Genomic DNA, 26,014 nt, shown 5'->3' on the forward strand with positions numbered 1-26,014 from the left:
ACAATTAGGCTTACACTTTTTTTAAGTCTGCATAATGCTCTGTGTATGGCTCTAAAGCATCTTACTTTGTTTGAGGTCACTAGTTCAATAAAGATCATTCATCTGGTCAGTCTAATGAAGTTAACTGGGAATAATGGCAAATCAGCTCTTCTGACAGTAAACCTGATGTTTTTATCTGAGTGATTATTTGTAATTTCTTGCAGGCAATCTCTTTTCTCACACCCCTGGCAGTCATTTTTGTGGTGAAAATCATCCGGAGAACTGACAAGACTGAAATTAAAGAGGCCTTTTTAGGTAAAGTATGAACTGTCTGTACTTTCAATGAAGAAACAGAAATCAATTAGATCATTATTAAGTATGAAGAATCTCAAAATACATACACACAGCTGAGTCTTTTTCCTGGTCCAGTAAAATATCAGATTAACAAGATGCCTATTTTCTCTGTCTAATGGGTGGCCACTTGGTAACTGTGAATATTTTCTGTCCTCATTTTTTAATACTGTTCATTTCACCAAACATATGAGGACCAAATTTTGTTCATGTGCAGGCAGTGGATTATCATGTTTTTAGGCAAAAATCATCCTTTGCAACAAGGAAAATGTTATTAGGCGGCTTTGTTATTGAAGTACATCCATTGTTTATCCTCTCCACAGATGTGGCTAATAGTATCCATTTTGGAGAAAGTAGAAGCCAATTATAGACTAATACCCATTATCTCATGATAAAATAGGTGTTTGAGAAGATTAAAAAGCAACAACAAATAAAACTAAAACCTCTTAACCTCTTCTATGCCTTCCCCTCTTTATCACTTCTCCTATCAAAAATGCTCACAGTTTTTTTTTGGGGGGGGGTTATCTTTACTTATTAAGGAAAAGTTCTAAGAACTTAAGTTTCATGTGTTCTCCATGAATATATTTAATCCATAAACATTTATTAAATATCTGTTATTTGTAAGGAACTGTATTTTAGCTGCTTATTTGCCTTAGGCCCTGACCACACAAACAGTTGGACAATTTTTGCATCACATGCCCTTGTTTTTGCCATTACTAGTGAACTTTTGAGCATTTGATTGAATTTGGAAATAGTTATTTTTTTTGGTTTAAATTATCAAGCTAAACCCATTTGTGTCTACAGTGTTCTAGTTATTTTCATCAGTCAAGGCAACTGAATCTAATTTACCATTTGGAAACTGATCCATTGTTCAGTAATTAATCCTAATCATTCCTCAAATCATATTTTGTAATGTTATATATATATATATACATACATACATACATATATATATATAATTAAAAAAAGAAAACAATTACAAGAGAATATTTATGTCATTTGAGTATTTGGGTTTAATTATGGTTTCCATGATAAGTTCCCTGCTATGTTTCTATTACTCTTTGATAAACAGGGTCATAACCTCAGGGGAGACAAAAACACCTTGTAGGTCAGTGTCTAGGCATGGAATTGGTCATACCCATTCCTGGATAACCAGAAAATGTCTATGTGTGGGGTCATGACTTGAACTTATTGGGGCCTCAGGGATATACTGCTTAGTGCCCCCATTAGATTTACTAACCCTCCTTCTGCCAACAACACATTGTTCCCTGGGTTCTCAAATCTAAAGACACACTATTATTTTAAAAGACTTACTTTCTTTTTGCCTTTTATGGTTATGCTTGCAATTCATTGCCTCCCTTTGGAGCTGGGGTGTTCATATGGCAGTAAGTACCTCATAGTTACTTTCCCTAGACCTTTCACTTGTAACTAAATCTCCCATAGCCTGACACTTTAGAATTGAACACTATATACTATATGTTAAAACAGTAGGCTATATTATTGCATATTCTGTTTCCCTGACTAAATAGAAACTTGTTCTATAAAAATGATTCAGAACTTTGCTCTATGCCTAGTTCTCATCTCTTCATTTTTAAGATAAGAGAAAGCTATACCTACAGATATATACATGTATAAAGCAAACAAATATGCTACAATCTCCCTAAAGAGGCTCATATGGTTCTGTACATTGGGTTTTCTGATTAAATTTGTAATTTTAACTTTAAAAATTCTCTGAATGAGAATTGACCCATTTAATATGCTTTTTCATGGTTTAGTAGACTTTGCCCTAGCCCACAAATGTTTGGAACAGAGTTTATATCTGCCTTGTAGGATCACCGTGGAATTTTTTTGTAAAGTTTTTAACTGAATGGAGCTGATTTTCAAAGAGTAAGAGTTAGAGTGTAGTTTATCTAATCAGTATAAATAATGAAGCAATATGAAAATAAAAGTCCCACACTAACATTTTTATGATTTAAATAATTTTAATAGCATTTTATTTTTTCCAATTACATATAAAGACAATTTCTACTATTCATTTTAAAATAAAATTTTGAGTTCCAAATCTTCTCCTTCCCCCCCTTCCTATCCCTCTTCTTAAGATGGTAAGAAATTTGATACAAGTTATATATATTGCACTAACTTTCCTACAATACAAGTAACCTTCTCATAGGTGACTGTTGGCCAAATCCAAAGGATAAGCTTACCATGTAAATCTTTTTATGTTGATTTTAAATTGGTTCATGAGTCATTCCCTTTCCTCTAACTGGTATTACTGTTAAGAGATTAAAATTAGTCTTTAAGAACTAAATCATTGTTAACTAACAAGAACAAAGTAATCTCTAGTAGGGAATTTTTCTGGCTTATTTCCACTTTGGAGGACTAATCATAGCATGACCATTCTTTCAAAATCAAAGAACCTTCTATTTCAAGCCAACCTAGATTGTGTCACACAGGCAAAAATATTAATTGCTTTCTAGGACAGCAAATTAGCATCTAGAGATTTATTCCACCTCCAGTAGGCATCTCTACTCCAGTGTTCCACTATCACCTGTAAGAAAAAAGCATTTGGGACTGATTTTGGTTAGCTTAATGGTTGGTGAATTTTGTCATATTGTCCAGAAAAGGGCAGCTAATAACTATTCACAAGGAGAGCCCTTTGCAGGAAAAGGCCACCTAAACCCATGATATTAGAGGATATGCACAGTGAATAGGTTCACTCCGGATATCCATGATGCCCATCAACATTTATTTTGTGCCATCTTCATCTTGCACCCATGAAATCTGTGGTGCTAGGTATGTGGCAGAATCAAAGCATAGTAAGGAAAACACAATGGTTTTCTTGACAGGAAAAGGCCACAGTCATGCAAGGAGACCTCAGGAATCCATACTGGGAGAACAAATGTAAATATCATGCTGATATTCTGATTAAAAGGGAGAAAATGGAGGCAACAGACACAAAGAATTCTGTCTCCCAGCTCCCTGGCCTCTTTAACTGTGCTTTCAGCATAGTGAAGAGAAAAGAGATCTTTTGTTTAGTAGGAGTCTGTGCAGTGCTGAATAATAAAAAAATTGTCTCAGTTTCTACACCAATCCTATTTATGTGTCCCCAGTTGCCTGCTCAGTTTTTTGACAGCATATCTACATTGCTGACTCACGTTTTACTCCTGAGCCCAAACAACCTCTACCTCTACCTCTACCTCCCTCTCAGACACTTTCACAGCAACTAATCATCTGATACTTGGACTATTTATTTTCCTTTGGTGAATGTACTAGTTTAATTTGTCCCTCCCAAGTTCTCCATCTGTTGACTTTAATTCACTAGTCTTGGCTTTGTTAATTGTCTTTCTTACCTCCATACTTCTCAACTTAAAGAGAATTCCATCCATGAAGTGACATTCCCTGCTTCACTGTAGCAGACTAGTTTTATGTCTTTCTAAATTGTGCTTCCATCTCCTCTCCTCCCCCTACAAGCTAAGCTCTGTTTCACGGTGGACTGAACCATATTTTCATTGAACAAACTTCACAGAGTCTTTAAGAATTAATACTTGCCTTAGGAAAATGATGGCTCACAATCTTTGTTATTCAACATATAAATATATATGTTGTAATACTTATCAAAGGTATTTGATTTTTAATAAAATTAGTCTTACTAACTGGACCTTTTGTACATTCCCTCCAAATAATGGAGAGGGCACGAGAGGTATTGTTTTGAGATGTCACTGAAGGTGAAAGTTCTCTCAATCATGCCTGTAGAATCCTTCAGAATATATATTGTTAGTCTAATAAAAATCCTTCTGAGTCACTTGGGGGAAATCCCTTTGCAGTATGTTTGAATAAAATTCTTTCTATTTTATGTAAAAAAGGAATCACACAGGCAAGATGTTTTGACATCCAAAACCTGTCTTCTGTATTGTTTTTCTTTGCAGAGGCAAAGAGATGGGTGGGTAACAGATGGCCAAATCATAGTAGCAGTGGTGATGATGGAGTATGATGACATGATCAGCAATGAGATAGTAGCAAGGGGCCAGTGGTACATTCTGAAGTGGCATTGCAGCTACTGTTTGGCCCAGTTTGGAATTATGCCTCTGAAGGTTCCCAGGGGAAAATAACAAGGAATATGTCTTGCTACCAATAAAAAGAACCACAAATATGCTGCTTTAGTCAGTTTTAATCAAGCCAAGCAGTGAAAGATGGGTTATGGATCTGAGGATTCTAGGTGAGTGAGAATAGGAAATTTTGAACTGAAAGGACAGGGAATTTGATTAGATATATACCAATATTTGGTCCTAATAGTATTTCATTTCCATTAGTCAAATCTAAAAGAGAGAATCCTTCCTCCATCTTAATATGCCCTGAACTTTTCCTTTAAATTGGCAAAATAATAATATTTAAAAATCAAGAGTTTTTCTTTCTCTATCCCTGGGGGAATTAATTTGCCTCCCAGTTCTAAGGCCATCAGTTAAATAATAGTGAACTAACAGTTACTCTTTTTTTGCTCATTCTTAGCCAGGTTGTTATTTTTCTGTCTGTTTGGTTTTGTTTTGTAGCGGTTTCCTTGGCTCTAGCTCTGAATGGAGTCTGCACAAATACTATTAAATTAATAGTTGGAAGGTAAGTCCTGAAATGTTGAAAACAGTGACTTTAAATATTGAGGAGATGTAGGGCAAACTTGTGTAATGGCATCACAGCTTAATCTTTGATCAGAATGCATTGGATGGGAAAAGGCCTGTAGGTTTTGTCTTAACCTAAAGAAGAGACCATCTGGGGCCCAATCCTTGGCAATTCAGTTCAATAGTCATTTATTTGGTAAGACTTTTTGTGGCAGTCTGCAGATTCCTTTTAATTTTTAGGAGATCTAACAATCTATAGTTTTCCACTGAGGCATGAAGGCTGCTTAGCCTAAGAAAATCCTTCCCAGATACTTGGGGCAAATCCCTTTGTAGTATACTTTGAATAAAATATTCAAACAGTTCCTTCTACTATATTTGATAGAGTGGCTATGCAGGTAAATCCTTTTACACCCTTATAAGTCTCTTGTAAGCTGAGGTCCTCTGTTTGGGCAGGCAAAGGCCTACTTTGGCTCTCACTAGATATCAACTTGATTGCTTGTTTTGGCCCTCCATGCTGGTTGGGATAGATTGGGGATTGGAGTTTTCTGTTGCATTCTGTAGTTTGCTATCCCTCCCTTTAAACAAAAAAAATGGATTTTTTTCTGTTTGCTTAAAGTTTTTATTTAGAAAAGTTATAAACAGCAAAACTCATCTATACAGCCAATTAAGGGTGAAAAAATCTTTGAATCAGGTAACTGGAGAATTTCACCATCAGTCCCCAAGCCAGAACAGAAGACACTCTAGGATACTCGGGGCTCTCTCAGTCAGGTTGAATAAGATTTAGTATCCCTAGGAAGTACAGGAAGTTAAACAAGATGTAGAGTCTAGGACCCTATAGGGCTGTGAGGAGCTTAGCTATCATTAATACAACACATTTTCAACCTACCCCACATCTTGTATGTGGAAAACAGCAATTTAACTATAGGACTATGTAGGGAGAATAATCCATAGTGATACAAAAAAGCCTCGCTGTTTTTTTTACTGGCATAGGGGATTTAAGCATCAGTTTTTTGGGGGTGGGGTGGGGAGGGAAAAGGGAGGATGGCAGGGGTGTGGGTAGGAGGCATATTTATTATGTCAGTTTTTCATATTTAAAATATCCATGGTGTTTTTTGTAGACCTCGTCCCGATTTCTTTTACCGCTGCTTTCCAGATGGAGTAATGAACTCTGAAATGCACTGCACAGGTGATCCTGATCTGGTGTCTGAGGGCCGAAAGAGCTTTCCCAGCATCCACTCTTCCTGTAAGTTAACTTACCTGTGACCTTATCACTTTTGCTTTACTTCGTCCCTCTGCTCATGTTTCCTGATGAATCTATAAAGAACTTGTGGTGAAAAGAATTTTTATTTTTTTATCGGAAAGCAAAGGACAGTTAACCCTAACTACCTTGTCAGAAGCCCTTGCAGATCAATCAAGTTTGTTGAAAGATATGTGATTGGAGGGAACCAACCTAAGGAAAATACTTTGCAAGTTTTGTGCACCACCTGTACCAGCTGAGAGTAATGTACCTTGAACATTTCAGGATGCTAGCCTAAGGTCTTAGTAATTTTCAGAACAATAATAGTTTATCATGTTCTCAAGCTTATTCCTTCAACACATTCTCCACTGTGCAGATTAATGGTTCCTTCTTTCAAGCTGAGGCTAGTTCTTAAAGAATAAACTTTCTATATAATACTAGAAAGCAGTGATTGACCCTGGAATACTAGGTACTTAGAATTGTCAGTATCTAAAAAACATATCGTTCTCTATGATAGGTTTTGATTTGAATCATGTTTCCTGAAATGAAATTTGAACCTTGCTAATAAGGACCTGCGTAGTATGGGTAACAGAGAACATGCAATATATCCTTCCTCAGAGATGAAGGAACATCCTGGTTGTGATTTCTTCTGATCTCCACTGTCACTGAGACAACAACTATTCACAAACCAGGATCTCTCGTCATACCTAGATTGAGGAACATCACAATTAGTTGATAATTCCAGCCATATTTAACATTTGGAAGCAAAATGATTGTGTGCTTATAAGCACTAGGTTAACACAAACAATCCTAAGCATTAACAAATGGCAGTAAAGAAAACCTGAAGCTAGGCTTGTTCTCAGTATCACACTGACTTGTTCTTAGTATCACACATTGGTTACTGTTTCCCATTCCCATTGTTATAAGAACGAGTTTCTTTTTTTTTTTCATTTTTCAAATGCTTTATTAACTTCTGATTTACACCATTAATTTCCGCCACATTTTGAGTTACAAATTTTCTCCCCGTTTTCACCTACCCACCGCCCAAAATAGCAGTCCCACAGGATATTCCCCTCCTCCAATCTGCTCTCTCCCATATCGTCTCCCATACCCCTTTCGACTTTCCCTGTAGGGCATGGTGGATCTCTATGCCCCAGTGCCTGTATATTTATTTCCAAATTACATGTAAAATAGTGTTAATAATAGTATATATGTATGTATGTATATATATATATAATTTTAAACATTTGATTTTAAAACTTTGAATTCCAGATTCATTCCCTTCCTCTCATCACCCACCCTTACTGGGAAGATAAGCAGTTCAGTATAGGTTGTACATGTGTAGCTAATGCAAAACATTAACATAGAAGATATATTGTAAAAGACTGACTATATTTCCCTCCCTCCTATCCCACCTCCCACTTGTTCTATTCTCTGCTTTGATCCCGTCCCTGTTCAAAAGTGAGTGCTTCCAACTTCCCTCCTCCCCAGCCTGCCCTCCCTTCCATCATGCCCCCTCTCCTCCCCTTCCCCCTATTCTTCTATAGGGTGAGATACCCTATTTAGTGTGTATGTCATTCCCTCCCCAAGCCAAATTCAATGAGAATAAGTTTGACCCATTCCCTTTTGCCTTCCTATTCTTCCACTCCATTGTAACCATTTTTCCTTTGCCTCTTCTATATGAGATAGTTTACCCCATTCTCTCTCCATCTCCTCTCATTATATTCCTCTCTCACCTCTTAATTTTACCTTTTAAGTATCACCCCTTCCTATTAACTTGGTCCTGTGCCTTCTATCTGTGTATACCTGTAATGGGAATGTAAATTTTAAAGATCTTCCCTGCTGCAGGCTAAAGTGCACCTGAAGCCTGGGGTGGGAGGCTTGTTTTTCAGTAGATACTTCTTGATTGGCCAGTGAGTCAATAAGGTTGTTACATTCTCTGAGCCAGGAGAAGGCTATATAAGCCCTGATGTGTAGCTTTGTTTTGGGGCTCACTTTTAGAAGTGTTCTGTGATTTAATCTGGATTCTGGGAAGCCGTTGTCCAGAGCCCCCAGCTTTGAAAAACCCAGATGTTGAAACCCAGATGTTGATTTGGTATGGATGTAATGGTTGGACAGTTTGGAAAGCTGTCTACTTGATCTGTTTCTGTCTTGATAATTCTGTCTGTATATTCTGAAGTTCGGGGTGTTGACCTCTTTCCCCTGAACTAGGTAAACGATACATGTTTGACTGATTAAAGTAAGCTTGTTAACTCATTTTGAGTTGCTTTCCTTTATCAAAGCAGATCCCAGAACCTGTGCTGGCAGCCACCCTGGGGACGCTGGGGTGCTTGCTGCTACAATACCTCTAAAACATATATATACACATTCACATAAGTATTGATATACCCGTATACCCTCTGATACATACATATATATATATATATATATATATCTTTCTATTCCCTTCAACTATTTTGATACTGAGAAAAGTTTCATCAGTTACAATTATCGTTTTTCCATGTAGGAATGTTAATAGTTCAACTTTGATAAGTGGCTTATGATTTCTTTTCCCTTTTTACCTTCTCAAGCTTCTCTTGCTTCTTGTATCTGAATGTCAAATTTAATATTCAACTCTGTTTTTTTCATTAAGAATGCTTGAAAGTCCTCTATTCCACTAAATGACCATATTTTCCCCTGAAACATGATACTCACTTTTTCTGGGTAGGTGATTCTTGGTTTTAATCCCAGATCCTCTGCCCTCTGGAATATCATATTCCAGGCCCTTTCATCCCTCAATGTAGAAGCTACCAGATCCTGTGTTATCCTTATTGTGTTTCCACAATATTCAAATTATTTCTTCCTGGCTGCTTGGAATTCCAGAACCTGGCTATAATATTCCTAGAAGTTTTCTTTTGGGGATCTTTTTCAGGAGGTGATTGGTGGATGCTTTCAACCTCTATTTTGCCCTCTGATTCTAAAACATCAAGGCAATTTTCCTTGAGAATTTCTTGGAGGATGATTTCTATGTTCTTTCTTTGATCATGGCTTTCAGGTAGTCCAATAATTTTTAAATTATCTCTCCTGGATCTATTTTCCAGGTCAGTGGTTTTTCCCATGAGATATTTCACATTGCTGTCTCTTCTTTCATTTGTTTGGATCTGTTTAACATCATCTTGATTTCTCATAAAGTCACTAGCTTCCCTTTGCTCCATTCTAAATCTGAGGGAATGATTCTCCTCATTGAGCTTTTGAGCTTCTTTTTCCTTCTGGCAAGTTCAGCTTTTTAAGGCATTCCTCTCCTCATTGCCTTTTTGAGCCTCTTTTGCCAATTGAGTTAGTCTGATTTTTAAAGTGTGATTTTCCTCAGTCAGGTTGTTGGTTCTCATTTCATAATTTTATTGCATCGTTCTCATTTCTCTTCCCAATTTTTCCTCTGCTTCTCTTATCTGCTTCTTAAGGTCCTCTATGTCCTATAACCAGCTCGTGTTTTACTTTGAAGCTTTTGGTGCAGGAGTTCTGACTTCACTGTCTTCCTCCTGTTCCATGCTTTGCTCCTTTTTGTCCCCAAAAGAGGAGTCTAATTTTGGATTCTTCTGTTTGCTTTGTTTTCTTTGCCTGGTCATGTCGCCCCTCAGTCACTTGACCCCTGGGCTTTTTGCCACAGTAGGACTCTGCCACCAGACAGGGGAGCTTTCATCCCAAACTCTGGGGTTTTCTCAGCTGCCAGAGGTGTTAGTTGGGTGCCCTTGCTGAAGCCTCCACATGCTCTGGCAAGCTGGTCACACACTCCAGAATCTCCACCCTAGACTGCAATCCAGACCCAAGCAGGTTAAAACAAGAGCGATTACCCCTCAAACTGGTTGCTTGGTCCCCCTACACTCTACAGGCCAGGAACTGAAGTTGCATCATGGCGCTGGCTGTGCTGAGCTTCTCAGTGGCTTCTCGCCCTGGGGGCAAAAGCTGATGCACTCCCAACTACTGGGTCCCAAAGCCCACACTGCACTGACCTCTTACTTTGTCCTTAGCATCTATGTGTTGATAATTCTGGAAACCGCCACAGGTGCTGGTGATTTGGAGTCCCTCCACCCCGGCTGGTCGCCCTGGGGCTAAAACATCAGAGTGGGGCTGGGCAGGCTGTCCTCAGCAAGAGGTTAGTTTCTCTGTGTCATTTTGTGGGTTCTGCAGCCTTAAAATTTGCTTAGAGTTCCCTTTTACATGGATTGGGGAAGGTGGAAGCTGGAGCCATGAGGAGATCCTGCTTCTACTCCACCATCTTGACTCCACCCCCCTCAAGATTTAGAGAATTTGACCAACTAATCCTCATATTCATGGAATGGAGGCCTTTTAACTTTTTGGTTGTCCATTTCTGTAACCTTTCCACTTTGTTAATTAGAGTGATTCATTAATTGAAAAAATGTTCAGCTTTGTTCACCTTAATTGTGTATTTAGTTTTGTATAGAATTTCAGGATTATAAATAATTAAATCCCTCCAAAATGTATAGTCTATAGAAATTTAAAAGAATACTTTACTACCTTGTAGAATGCTCCATTTTCCTTCTTACTGTGATGTAAATTCTAGACTATATAAGGCTTATACATTGTATATTAAAATACAAGGCTGAAGGATTTGGCATCTGCTTCAAGAAAGATGCAGAGATAATACACTGCTTCATTTAGGCATCTGTTTTATCTCCACTGGCTGTAAGTGTGACAAATAACACATATTGTATGACCAGTGTAGCATTGAATGGTCATCTTGGGATTTCTGTCATTCCTAAATATTGTGATGTATGTTAAAAATAGATTATTCATTTGTAATTGGTCTTATATCAAGAAAGGCAGAATTTCTAGGAATGAGGAGATAATAGTCCTGCTATTTTCTTCTGCAGTCAGACACATCTTTCCTTTCCTTTTCCTTCCTGGTCCTTCCCTTCTCTCGTATACCAAGCACTTACCCAGGCTAGAAGTACAGTGGCCACTCATGGATCAAATACCACTGTTGATTGTCACAGGAACTTTGATCTTTTCCATTTCTGATCTGGGCTGATTCTCCTCTCCTTAGGAAGTCTGGTGGACCTTTGCTCCTAGAGGCTCACCATTTTGGTGCCAGATTTATCATGGGCATCTGATCAGCTCTATCCATATAGTAGCTCTTAACTCCCAAACTCAAATATATGACAAGCCTTAGTCTCATAAACAGCAAGTATTATAGGTATATGCCCCACACTCAGTGGTATCACATTTTATAAAGGTTGAAGTGTGAAGCATTGAGCCAGAGTGACCAGAATGGTGAAGCATCTCCAGGTACTGACCTCTTAAGATGGTGGAGGTGGGGATGCTTGGCCTGGTAAAGGGAAAATATTTGGGATACATGATCACTTTCTTCCAGTATATGAGGACTGTAATATAGAGGACAGATTAGGCTTGTTTCATGGGATCCCCAAGGACAGAACCAGGAGCAAAGGGTGGGAATTGGAAAGAGACTAATTTTGGCTTGATGTTGGGGAGAAAGCCTTCCTAACGATTAGAGTTTTTAGGGCTGCCTCAGAAGAAAACATGTCCTCCCTCATTTGAGGTGTCCAAGCAGAGGATGTTTTATTAATTGGTCAGTTTGTTGTTGTTGTTGATGTTATTATGAATTATTATTATTTTTTTCTCTTTCAAGTCTTCCAATTTTAAAATTGTGTGGTTCTATAAAATTTCTGAATTTTTCCCTCTATGAAGTCACATTTTTAAACTGTTATGGTTAAAATGAAAATAACTGACATAGGAAACCTTGACTACATAGTAATAATTTCATTTGTATTCTATTGGCATAATTTGAATGTTGATGGAATCGGAAGGTCTTTGAACAGTAGTCTTCTGTGTTCTTACACTTACCCTCCTCTCCTGTCCCTCACCTTTGAGGTTAACATATGTGACTCTTCTCTAGGCTATAATCTAACATAGTTAAGAGTGCTGGACTGAAGTCAGAAAGACGTAAGTTCAAATCCCTCCTAAGACACTTGGTAGTTGTGTGACTGGCCATTTAATCTCTGAGTCTCACTTTTCTCATCTGTCTAATGAATGGTAGATTCGGTGGCCTCTGCAGTTACTGCTGGTTCTAAACCTATGACCTGTGCATCTGCCAAGTCTTGGTTAAAAAAGGCAACAGAAGCAAAGCCCACCACAAAAGACTTGGGCAGCAACTTCATTCAGAATGGCAGTTGAGATGACCTCTTTAAAATTTGGTGTCTTCTGTTACATCAGAACTTAAGAAAAAATATAGATCTGAAGTATAAGTAAAGTGATGTCAAGGTTCCATTGAAGAGATATGAAAAGTCACACTTAGTAATGTCAGACAAAGGCTTTATATAAATACATGTGTGTGCACATGCACACATGGACATGCACACACAGACGCACACACAGACACACACACATACACACACAACCACTAAAGCATTTTCTTTCTGGCAAGTCTACCCATTCAGTCATACTGTTAAATGTTTTGCTGGGCATTTGATCTATGATAGATAAAAAAATTAACAGAAACTATTCCTGCCTTCAACTGGTGATACTTCAGAAATAGTTAATAAGTATTTTCCTGCTGAAAATACTTATTTTGGCAGTGGCAGGATCCTCCTGGGCCTTCCACTGTACACTGGAGATCCCATGTATGTGTGTATATATGTGTATACACACATATGTATATATGTGTTTGTGTTTTCTTTGCCATTTCATAAAAGTTAGATAATAGGTCTTGATAATATCTACTTTGTATACTTTTTGCAAAGCAACCAGTGGTTCTTTTTTTTTTCCTTTTTGGAGGGGGTAGGGCAGGGCAGTTGCGGTTAAGTGACTTGCCCAAGGTCACCTAGCTAGTAAGTGTTAAGTGTCTGAGGTTGGATTTGAACTCAGGTCCTCCTGACTCCAGGGCCAGTGCTCTATTGGCTGTGCCACCTAGCCACCCTGAGTGGTTCGTTTTTTTATTTCCCACCACAACTGATAGGAGGATTAAGAGTTGTTTTCATCCTTTGCTTCTCAGTGTGTGTGACTTGAGTGGCAATGTCATGTAAACATACCACTGTGAGCTAAATAACTTCTCTTTTTAAGAAATCTATTTCTTTTGAAAACAGGCTTATGTTGCTCCATCTGCCATCAGCATCCAAAGCGCGTTCTACCAAAGTGCTCAAAACAGCAGAATCTTGGAAACAATAAAACACTCATGGTACACAGGCTTGCCCATGGCCACTTTTGCTGTGGTACTTGGTGTTTTAGGTGACCAGTGCTACAAGTATAATAGAAGGCAAACCTCACTATATTAAAGAACACATGATTTCTCTTAGTGTCCCATTGGCTCACCACTGTGAAAGGTCATAGGTAAGGGGCTCTCATAAGAGCTTAAATAAAAGGCCCTTTGAAAGGTGAACTATTTTTTCAAAGATTGTCTTTACATTTGATTGACTTTCAAGAAGGGTAAGTGTCATCAAGTATCACAAAATGTGTAAAGAACGATAACTGAATCTAGTCAGATGCATGAGTCAGACATATGGCATGGATATAAGAACAACTTAGAGTCAGGAAGGCCTGGGTTCAAGTCTTGCTTCTTACATATATTAGCTGTGGGACTTTTGGCAAATCATTGGCCCTAGGCAACTCCCTAAGTTTTTAAGTTTTAAGCAGTTTGCTGATGTGCATAATAGACAACTATCCGGCAGAAATTAAAATAATAGGGAAAATGGATACCCATCTCTACAAATGTATAGCCCCAACTACATACAACATTTTATCTGCACTGAATTGATATGTGATAATAAATGCTAACACATCATGGGTACAATTTATCAAACTCTCTATTGAAGTATGCCTTGAATGAAATGGGGGAAGTGTATAGAATAACAATTGCCCACAGGAGAAATTTTAAAAGAAAATAGAGAGATAATTAAGCGATATGTTTGGTTGGTGGTTGCCAAGCATATGGAATTTTCAGGCCCCGAGCAAATTTCTGGATGTAAAATTGCAATTGCCCAGAATGGATTTCTCACCCTCATCAGGTGATGAGAATTATTTTGACAGTCATGTCAAATAATGATTATTTCATAAACAAAGCATATCCAGAGAGTTCAGTTGTATGATTGTTATTTTAAAAATCAATGCTGTCTGATTTTTTGACCATCTTCACCTAAAGTACCATCGGCCAAATGCCTCTTGTTCCCTTTCATGATTGCATCAGACATCAGAGGGCCTTGGAGATAGAGTAGGTAGAAGTGAGCGTCCTCATTAGGCCAAGTGTCTAGTGACAGAACTGAAGATAAAATCTGGAAGGAGGTCTCTCAAATGAGACAGCTTGTTTTTCTATCAGGGTTGAAGTGGATCTAGATTCCAATTTTAAAAATAATCTCTGGGCATCATTTATGCCAGTAATAAAGATTTCAATTCCATGAATCATGAATATTTGACATTAGAAATCACTGGTTCTTGGAGTGATCCAGAATGGGTTTGAGTTAGAAAACATGGAGGGGAAGCTAAAGGAACTTTTTTTGTATCTAGTTTCATCACTTAATGGGAGAAATGGATAGAGTACAAAATTCCCTGGGCACCTTGGGGCCCTTGAGAACATAGTGCACCAATTTAAAAAGGCAGATTGATGAACATTTGCCTGAGATCACTTTATTTCCATAGTATTCTCTTTAGTTCATAACCAAATCTCCCCTTTTCACTATATCAAATAAGAAAATATATGTAAAAGTACTTTGAGTTGTAATATATATATATATATATACATATACAAATACATATACATATGTGTGTATATGCTTATATACAACACACATATGTGTGTATGGGTATAACATTATTATTGTTCTTACCAGGCAGGAACATACAATATTCCTTCGTCCAGTAAGTGGACAAATCCCTTTTGTTGAGAGGAAGTGATACACATCTGGACCTGCAATTTTGTTGATTTAGAGAACTACCACTGTGTAAACTTCCTCCATCAGAAGAGATGCTCCTCCATAATTTATAATCTTAAAAAGTCACATGGAACTGAGAAGTTAATTAAGTAGTTTGCCCATAGTTCCCCAGTATGTGCCATAGGCAAGGCTTGAACCCATCTTACTTTAAGGCAGACCCCATGTTGCCTCTCACTTGCATTCTGTACTTGGTGATTAATGTGCCTGACATTTAAAAGAGAAATTTTATTCAGAAAGGGCTCACCTCAGAGGAAGTTATCAGTCACTTTGCTCCGTCCTTCAAATCCTTAATGAAGAGCCCATAAAAATAACACAAAAACCTGAAAGACTCAGTGATTTCAAGCGATCTCGGAGAATATCATCTGGTCATGGGTATGATTGAATATTGTATTCTATTACAGGTGATTAAAGCACAGAACAGAAGAGATAGAAGAGACTTTAAAGATAACATTTTTGGAAGAAGTTTACTATTGTTTGTTGAACTTGATCTGTTATCCAAGTCTCAGGTTCAGATTCTCGTAGAATGTAAGTCACTTGAGTTCAGTGACTACTTTATTTTTGCCTTTTTAACCTATGCACCTGCATGATGTCTTTTATATAGCAGGTGCTTAAGAAGCTTTTATTTACTTGGTTCATAAAATGGGATAAGATGGAACATTTATATAATGTTCTTCCTAAAGCTTTTTATTATTTAACTTTTGTAAAAGAAAGGTGAGAAAATTAAGTCAAAGTTTATTTTCTTGGAAGTCTCTTGCCTTGTCTATTTCATTGTGATTAATTTTACTTGCAGATCTTAGTCATGGCAAAAGATATATGCTATTTCTTTATTAATTTTGTTTCTGTGACACATATAATGCTTCAGATGATCTCTAAATTCTTATAAAAATTGGACAATCGAATATTAAAAATTGTAGCTAAGCAATCACAGAGATTATATGGCTATATCTATATGGATGCCTATATATATGTGTGTCTATCTATCTATCTATCTATCTATCTATCTATCTATCTATCTATCTATCTATCTATCTATCTATCATCTATTGACCTATCATCTAATCATTCTATTCTAATTCTATCATCTATCTCTATGTACCCTCTCATCCTAATCATAATCAATATTATAATTCTTCCTCACTTCAAGTTCACTCATTACTGCCTGTAATTACCACTTGTAATCTAGATGATTAGAGAATAGAGGGCTGAGAAAGGTCTTTATTTTTAAAATGTACCCCTCTCTGTTTTCCCTGAGGGTACATGAAGAAATGAAATGACATAAAATATGGAAGCACAGATAGAACAGCAAAAGTCAACCAGTGCAGCATGGGTTCCCATCATGACTTTTCACTACATCAATTATGCCTTCTGACTTAGAGATCCATGCTGATATGGGCTCTTTTCCTGAAGCTAACATTTTTAATGCATATAATTAAATTTGATGTGTTCTATTGCCTTTTCCTAGTGCTTAAATGCATATTGGATAGACTTCAGACTCACACATGAATTATTTGCACGAAGGTTATTCATAGAAAGCATTTAATTCTAGGCTAGAATACTCATGTAGTATGGCAAATTTCAGAAATAACTTCCCAAAGTTTGACTATTAGCCATAGCCAAGCATAATTGGAAAGATAAGTCTTCTGAAGCAAAATTATAAAGTGCATTCTGTAACCAGACAGAACTCATCTTTAGTCTATATGAGATATTTCTTTTCATTATTAGTCTGTGGATTTGATTAACCTTCAGTACAGCTACTCCTATTAGGAACTCTAGGGGATAAGGAAGTAGAAGATATAGCTACTACCCTTGAAGATTTTACAGTTTTAAATGATTAAGAATTGATTTTTACCTACATTTATTTTATTCTACCTAATATTCCATGAGTATTAAAAGCTATCAAGCTATCACTCTTCTGATGCAACATTATCTATAGGAGTCAGGTGGTATCCTTGAAAAGAACACTAGATAGTAATCCAGAGAGTTTTGGTCTAGTCCTGGTTCTTCTCCTAATTAGTCAGATGACCTTAATCAAATTGTTTCATATTTCTGAGCCTTACTGATTTTTATTAAATGAGGGAGCTGTAGGATATGATTTCTCAGGCCCCTTCTAGTTCTAATATTCTGAACTCTGGTCCCACATTACTAGTCTCCTCTTAGAAATCTCCTCCTGTATGACCCATTGGCTTCTCAAACACAAATCAAAAATCATGCGTCTTCTCACCTAAACTTGTCCCTATGCAACAATTCTCTGTTTCAAGGACACTCATCCCTTGATCATCTGGGTTTGTAACATCATAATTATCCTTGGCTCTTTCCTCTCACTTGCCAGCCACATTCTATTATTTGTCATTACTTTTTGAATTCTTTCTTCATAACATTTTTATATCCCCAATTCAAGTGATGGCAATCTTAGTTCAGGCTTATATTACTCTCTATCTAAGATGTTGTTATAGTTTCTTAGTCTCTACTTTTGTGGGCCCTTCTCTTTCCATACCATCCTTCATAAGGATGCCCTTTGTGGTAGCATACTCAAGCAAGGGCTGGAACCCGAGCCCACTACTCTTTTCTCTCTGTACCCTCACAAGGGGAGGTCATTATTTCCTATGAGTTCAATTGTTATCTCCATACATATGATCTCTCAGATATATACATTTAGCACAAATCTTCCTCCTGAACTCCAAGCCCCACAGCTCCAACTTTTTCTGGTTATCAATCACTAGACATATCTTTAGCATCTCAAACTCAGCATGTTCAAAACAGAATTCATTATCTTTTCCAATAAACCAAATTCTCCTCTTAATTTCCTTATTTTTGACATTTATGTCAAATGTCCCACTATTCTTACATTCCCCCAAGTTCATAATTTAATCATCCTAAACTCTTCACTCTTAGTCTGCCTTTTGAATAGCTAAGTCTTACTGATCCCTCCCTTTAACATTTTTTCATTTCCGTCTCCTTCTGTCTACTCACACAAAGACCACTCTACTTCAGAATCTTCTCACCTCTCACTTGGACTATTGCCATAGCCTCCATTTTCATGTTTATAGAATTATCCTTAAATTTTCTTTTATTTATATTAAGACAACAATCATTCCCAACCTTAATTTTCTTTTACATTAAATCAAGCTTTAAAGATTTCTACCTCTTGTCTCAAATTTTATCTTTCTTTGCCAGCTAAGAAAATTAAATGAAAATGTTGAGTATTCTGAAAACTTTTTTTTTAATTCATAATACATTATGCATTATATTTGGGGTTTTTAAATTTTCAAATAGAGAAAAAATAAATACATGATACAACCTTATATATTTTCTACTGACTATACAATATAGTCTATAATAATAAAGTTTGTTATAAGTCATTTTAATTTCTTTTGCATAGGAAGAGAAATATTTTTTAAAAAACCCTATTAACATCATGTAGAAGGCCTTGAAATTCTGCGCTTTTCTCCCAAGATTCAGTTATTGTTTTTGATCTAATCCTCAATCTATTTCATCATCTAATCTAAATTATCCTCTAGTTCTTCCCATTTCTTGCTGGGCATACTATTTTGTTCTTATAAGAATCTGTGGATTCTTCATTAAAAAAAAAGAACAACTTCACACCAAACATTACCGTCTAGTTTCTTTACACAATATCCTCTGCTTTCAAATCTTTTCTATAATAAAGAATTCTCTTTTTGGGGCACAAAAACTATGAAACTATCATTCAGAGAAGATGTAGCAGCCATGGTAATCAATAATTACTCTACCTTCTTTCATTTTATTTTCTAATACATCAACTCTTATCTTCATCCAAAATGGAACATTCATTTTCTTAAACAAATCCATCACCTAACTGACCTCCTTGTCCTAAATCCTTCATATTAATGTATAATAGACCTGTTTTGGGTACAGATTCTTTATCTGATGTTACCTTTTCCACCTGAATGTCCATGTGAACAAAGGACACACTGTACTCATAGAGTCATCTGCCCTTCCCAAGCCACTTGCTTTCCACTCTAGAGAATAGGCTTACAGTCACTTCCACATTGTGATCCTTGTATCTACTCTCCTCTCTCTCCTATCCATTTTTCACCCTATCCATCTTCTATCTCACAGCTACCAAATAGACATTTCTACAATTCATGTCTGGTGGTGACACCCACTGCTCAACAGACTTTTTATTCTCCATTGCCTTTAAGATAAAATTAAAACTCTTTTGCTTGTCATTTTAGCCCTTTACAGGGAGTTCTTTCTATATTGATTACATATTGTTCCCTATTAAACCCTCTGAATTCCCCCCATATAGGCTTACGAAGCCATTCCCTGTACATGACATTATTTCTTGGCTCTGTACATCAGATTTGCCTGGAATGCTCTGCCTCCTCCTCAGCTTTGCCTTTTATATTCCCAGCATCCTTCAAGTACAGTCTCATGTACCACTCATCCTTCCAGAAGCCCTTTCTCTCCCCTCTCATTCAAATCAATGTGCATTTTTTCACACACACACACACACACATTCCATATTTGCTTGTGTGTGAAATTTATATATGCCCCTGACTCTAGTAGAAGGTAAGCTCCTTGAGGGTAGGGACTATCTCACTTTTGTCTTTGCTTTCCCTAGCACATATTATAGTGACTGATACATAATTGTCAAATACTTGGATTGACTTCTATGCCTTCTAGAATTAGTTGAGAATTCCCTTCCTCCAGAGATTTTAGAGAGTAAGAAAAATTCTATCTATCTAACATGACTTCGCTGCAGGCCAAGTGGAAGTCATGGGAATATACTAACCTGTCTTCATAAGGTCCTTTCCAAGTCTTTGGTTCAGGTTCTAGAAGGAAGTAGAAAAGTCTCGTTGCTTACTACTGTTTTAGCAACAGAAAGGACTAAATAAAATTTAATCTCCTAACACATAATAGAACATGGTGGCTTCTGATGCAGCATCTCCATGTGCTACATATCCATGAAGCCAGTTTATTCCCCACATTTAGAGGAATTCATTCATTGCATTGTTAATAAAGGGATACATTTTATGTTCATTGCTATAGAGGCTTGTAATAGTTTCATTCATCTATTTATTTTCTATCAATTCAAAATCTCCTTCCTGTGTTTCATGTATTATATTGACTCTAAGTACAGAACTGTATGTATTATACACTCAAGATCTTGCAACTGTTTGGCTGTGGCTGGGAGGCTGGGATGGTATTGAGAACTATCAAAAGAACAATTAATCAATCAAACATTTATTAAGCACCTACTCTGTTCCAGGCATTGTGTTAAGCACCAGGGATGCAAAATGAGCCAGCAAAGCAACTTGGAAAACGTTTCTCAACAGTAAATTGTCCTACTGTAAATTTTCAAGACAAAAATATAACAAACCATTAAATTGTTCTTGAGAAAAAATGTTTACCCCTAAGTAACCTTCCTTTCAGTGAAGTCTTTGTAAATAGCTAAGAATAATAGACTTAGCCAGGTGTTCTTGTCTGCTAGTTTTCAGCTGGGAAGAAGAAGATCAATTTGGTCATTAATTTCTGGGACATCTTTTTCAACAACTATGCCGAATGCTTCCTAGCAAGACTATGGAGAGAGTGGAAAAGAAAGCCTAGATGGGCCACCCAGAGATAGAGAACTGTGGTTTCTTGGCCCCACTGAAAAACTTTTAAGTTATAGCCAAGGCGTAAGTTGAAAGGAAGAAAGGCATCCTGTTCCATGAAGTGTGGATGTCTAATAATCATAACATGCAGTCTCCTTCATCTTGTCATAACTGCTTATTGGGCAGCTGTTAAAAAAAGGCTAGAGACAAGTTGTAGCTCAGCTATCTTTCTTCGGGACCAAGGCAATTTATAGAGTCACTTGCTAGATGTAAAGAGGGGTCCTGAAGGCACAGTCTAGGAGGCCCTGTCCTAAAATATTAAAGAGGCGTTTTGGGAATCACAGTTGATTTGGAATAGACTGTGCCTGGCAGAGGCAATCTGTGAACTCAATGCCTCTCCCAGAAAGAAAGGGAAGAATGCCCTTTAGGGACCTGTCCCTACGAAGCCAAAACCAGTGGCATCAGCAAGAGGCAGCAAGAGGAAAGGCAAGCCTAGCTTCCTTCAGGGATGCCAGCTAGCTCTCTTAACACATGAAGTGCTGCTGAGTAATTAGCCCTAAAAGCTTTTCACATAGTGACACATAAATGAAAGCACTAATGCACAATTACTGTAAGCCCTGTTAGATTATTGGTGCACACGTTGAAGATTGCCAGGCAATTAGATACTTCATTGTTGGACCAATTTCTCATCCAAGGATGCTTCAGTTCCCAAGTTTCCCACATAAATTCTGTATTATATTTAATTCTTTCGTTCCTCCTCATCTCACTAGAATGGGGATTCTTGACCTGGGATTTGTGAACTTTAAAAAATAAATGTACAACTCTTTCATTGTAAGTGATTTCTTTCATGATTCTATGTATTTTTTTAAAAGCAATTGGGGTTAAGTAACTTGCTCAGGGTTACGTGGCCAGTTATTTCTGGGTGTGGTGCTAAGTATCTGAGCCCGGATTTGATCCCCAGGTCATCCCAACACTGGGGCCAGTGCTCTTACTCGCTGAGCCACCTGGCCGCCCCTAAGCAATTGGGGTTAAGTAACTTGCTCAAGGTTACACGGCCAGGTGTTTCTGGGTGGGTGCTAAGTGTCTGAGCCTGGATTTGATCCCTAGGTCATCCCGATACTAGGGCTGGGCCTTACTCGCTGCGCTACCTGGTCGCCCCGATTCTATGTATTTAAAATCATTGTTCTGAGAAGGATCTATAGGCTTGACCAGGCTTCCAAGGGGGTCCATGACATAGGAAGATTAGGGGGTCCTCCATTAGAGGTATAAATAACCTTTCACTAGAAGTATAAAGTGTGTTTTGTGCATCAGAGATGTCATTGTGGCTTTTATTAGTCTCATTCATAGAAACTATTGTGGACTCTCCAGCCCTGCTCATGCGAAAGGTGTATGTGGTCTGTTTCCCCTTTGCTGCATTAGGGTTTTTAATGAGTTGAACAAGGCCATGAGCAAAATCTATTTGTACATGTCAGGTATCCACCACCTGCTGAAGGAAAGGCTCCAGGGTTGGGGAAGCACATGCATTAGATCAGAGATAAGACAAGTAACAGGGTCGATGATTCAGGTCCTGGGTTAGAATGAGGAGAACTGAATGGATGCATAGAATCTGAGACTCAGGCTGATAACGTAATCCAGAATTCAGGCAATTTAACAGAAACCTGGGAGAAGGTCTGCAAGAACAGGTTAGAGGTAAACAGATTCCTGTGTATGGCACTAGAATCAAAGGACTTTGATAGCAAAGGAAACATTGTGCCTCAAATTGTTCCTGTTTATATAGGGGTCAATGCCAGATCAGGACCCGGCTGGAAAGACTGCAGCAAGAGATAAGAGGGACTGTCTGTCTGCTAAGAGGAGTTTGGGGGTAGAGGGTTAGATACTTCCCTGTTGAGCCAATATTCTAATTAAAATGGTTTTTGTGCAGCTACCAGGAAAAAAAAAAGAAAAAAGGAGTCTGTTATGGACTTCACAGGTTTTGAATGTGTGTGTATATACACATTTATTCTTATTATAGCATTTTCCAGGGGACTTTCCAGAATGGAGGAGTTATGATATAACAAAAGGAGAAAAAAACCACTAGCAAAACTATTTAAAAACATCATCGAATTCCTAAAACAAGGGTCCCTTAATCTCTCACACGGGCAGCATGCCATAGAGGGGAAGGCATTAGACTCAGAGTCTGTCCTTATATAATATTTACTTAGCTTTGTGAACCTACGAAAGTCACTGATCCTTTCTGAGACTCAGGGTCTTCATCTGTAAAATGAGGGATTAGTGATAGATGGCCTCTAAGTTCCCTTCCAGTGCTAAACCTAAGGTCCCAAGCCTCAGACAAAAGAGGATGGCTTGGAAAGGATTGTAGAGACAGCAGCTGATGATTTTTGTCATTTCCAAATTAGAATATTCTACATGCCTAAGATCTGAGGTGGGTCAGCAGTATGATCCAGGATACACAATGTCTGCTGGTAAACACAAACACACCAAGTAGAATGTAATGTTGTTCATGTGTCTTCTGAAGATGACCTCTGCTTTTTTGCCTCATTCACTTCAGTTCATATACATCTCTATGCTTCCCTTTTATAAAAGCAGAATGAAAATTTCATCTCAGTGGTACAACAGAGGGAAGTATCAGAGTAGAATAAAAACAATACCTGTGGTGTAAAAGGCCTGTTTTCAAATCCTGCTTCTGATGCTTACTACATTCATGACTTTAAGGAAACGATTTCACCTTGGACCTCAGTTTCCTCATCTGTAAAATGAGTGGGTTAAATTAAATGACCTTCGAGGTGTACATATAGATCTATGTGAGATAACTATTCAGAGGCCATTTTGGATTAAACCATTATTTCTTTGTTACCTCCATGATAAAATAGAAACTCCTCTGTTTGACTTTTAAACCCTCCATAAACTGGATAATTTCTTCCTTTCCAGTCTTCTTACTCCTTATACCGCCTTCTTATATCCTGCATTCTTCAGTTCAATAACAAGGGCCTCCTTGCTGTTCCTTGCCCAAGACACTAAATCTCCCAATTCTAAGCATTCTCATTTGCTGCCCCACCCCCAACATACGCCTGTGACTCTCTTCCTCCTCATTTCCACCCCCTCCCTTCAAATCTCAGCTAAAATCCCACCTTCTAAAAGGAAACTTTTCCATCTCCCTTAACGCTAGCCTTCCTCCTGTTAATTATCTCCACTTTGTGCTGAATGTGATCTTGCTTGTAGATAGTTGTTTTGTGTGTTGTTTTCACCAATTAGACTGTGAACTCCTTGATACAGAAACTGTCTTTTTTCTTTCTTTCTATCCCCAGTATTTAACATGGTGTCTGGAATATGGTAGGTATTCAATAAATGCTTGTTGGTTGATTGATTCAGTAATATAGCTGGCCCACCTCATTTACCAGGTATGCTGGTGGGTTGCCATGTCCAATTAGTTCATTGGATTAATCAATAATAAGGTCTTTCTCTTCTTTCTTTCTTTTTCCTTTATTTTTCTTGCTCTTAATTCCTCTTTTCAAGTGAATCAAAAAAGGAAAAAATAAAACCCTCAAAACAAATATACATAGTAAGCAAAAGAAATCCTTATGTTGTCCATACCAGAAAAAAAAATGTGGTTCATTCTGTATACTTAATCCATTCATTATCTTCCTGTCAGGTGGAGGGTAGCACTCTTTATCAAGAGTTCTCTAAAATGGTTGATCACTGACAATCAGATCACTGACAATCAGAGTTCTTAAGCCTTTCAAAACTGTTCATTTTTACAATGTTGTTATTATAGTATAAATTGTTCTACTCTTTTCACTCTTCCTCGGTCCAAACAAGTCTACCCTGGCTTCTCTAAAACTCCTCATCTAAAACAACTTCTCATAAAACATCCTCATTCCCTGATTTGAAATTGTTCATTAAAGTCCATCAGCCAAAGGCTAATTATAAGTAATACTGTGATGGCAGGCATACATTAAGGATCTTTTTTTTTTGTGGGGGCTGGTAGGAGGACAGAAAGGTGAGGAAATCTATTTCTTCTTTTGCCTAAGGCCAAGGAAACTTTAGGAGTCATAGGCAAGTTTGTATAGAAGGATAGAACTAAGACCAATGGATGGAAGTTACAAGAATTAATTTCAGCTCAATATAAGGAAGGATTTTCCAACAGTAAGACCTTCTCGACAATAAAATGAAGTGTGCTGTTTAAGGAGTGAGCTCCCTTTTATTAGAATCTTTGTGTGGAGCCTGGGTGAGAGATACTGTAGAGAAGATTCATGCTTTAGGTAAAGGTGGGGCAAAATGAGCTCCAAGGTTCCTTTAGCTCAGTTTCTGTACTTTCTGTGCTGACCAAAGGGTCCCATTACAACAAGGGTACAGTGGAGAATAGAACTTGCATCTTTGAAGGGGCATTGGGAATACTTATGGTTTTCTAGCAAAACGAGTTGTTTTATCTCTGACTTTATAAAGAGTTAGCTTTTGGGGGCATCTTTGGAGTCAGCCACAGTTACCCTCAGTCCTCTGTGTTGTGTGAGTTTGCCTCATCCTGTTTGAGAGTTGATTCTGGCTGTTTTCATTTTGTTACTGAGTTCTCCTTTCCCTGTCTTCATCTTTACCTCCCATCCAAAGGATGCTGAAGTCTCATAGGTAATCCTTCTTCCACATAAAGACTCTTCACATATTTAAAGATAGCAATTATTTGCCCCCAAGTCTTTTCTCCAATTCCTTCAACAAAACCTTAGGCCATGATTTCCAATCCCCTTATTATCTAAACTCATTCCTCTCTATGTTCTCTAAATTGTCGATGGTGTATGTTTGCCCTTTGTTTTCGAAGAGGGCTGTGGCATCAGGGAAATAATGACATGACTTGCAGTTGACTTGAATTTGAATGATGGAGGACTGTGCAAGGTCACCAGCCTCACTTTCTCCTACAGAGCTATCTGGATCTAGTGACCTGGAGATGACCCAGGATACAATGCCCTTTTAGGCTAAAGCCTGTACAGGTACTCACTAAGAATGAAGTAACACCCATTCATGTGAATAGGCCTCTTTAAGAAGTGAATCAATGGATAGTCTCTTTAATTAGAAAAAGAGAAAAAAAATCAAGCTGGGAGGGGGAGACCCTTACACTTGCTTTTGTAAAGAGAAACAGTTGCTGTTGACATTCACTCTAAGCAGGAAGGCCCAATATACAACCATTTAGTGGAGCTTGGGCAGGGACCTTATTGCTTCAGAGTGAACTGGCTTTAAGGTTTTGAGGAAGGAAAGGAAGGAAGGAAGGAAGGAAGGAAGGAAGGGAGGGAGGAAGGAAGGAAGGAAGGAAGGAAGGAAGGAAGGAAGGAAGGAAGG

The 26,014-nt window shown here is 37.8% G+C and overlaps 1 protein-coding gene across 1 annotated transcript in view; it reads left to right on the plus strand.

Moving 5' to 3' along the window:
* PLPP4 (phospholipid phosphatase 4) overlaps positions 1-26,014 on the plus strand; it is a 212,983-nt gene that overhangs the window by 91,455 nt on the left and 95,514 nt on the right. The window contains exons 3-5 of the mRNA XM_069099101.1: positions 204-294; positions 4,878-4,941; positions 6,059-6,183. Coding sequence (XP_068955202.1) covers positions 204-294; positions 4,878-4,941; positions 6,059-6,183 — 280 coding nt within the window. The remainder of the gene's footprint in view (positions 1-203; positions 295-4,877; positions 4,942-6,058; positions 6,184-26,014) is intronic.

The sequence above is a fragment of the Petaurus breviceps genome, unplaced genomic scaffold, assembly GCF_028583685.1.
Source record: "Petaurus breviceps papuanus isolate PSGF00001 unplaced genomic scaffold, PetGlider_PUasm1.0 37, whole genome shotgun sequence".
NCBI lineage: Eukaryota > Metazoa > Chordata > Mammalia > Diprotodontia > Petauridae > Petaurus > Petaurus breviceps.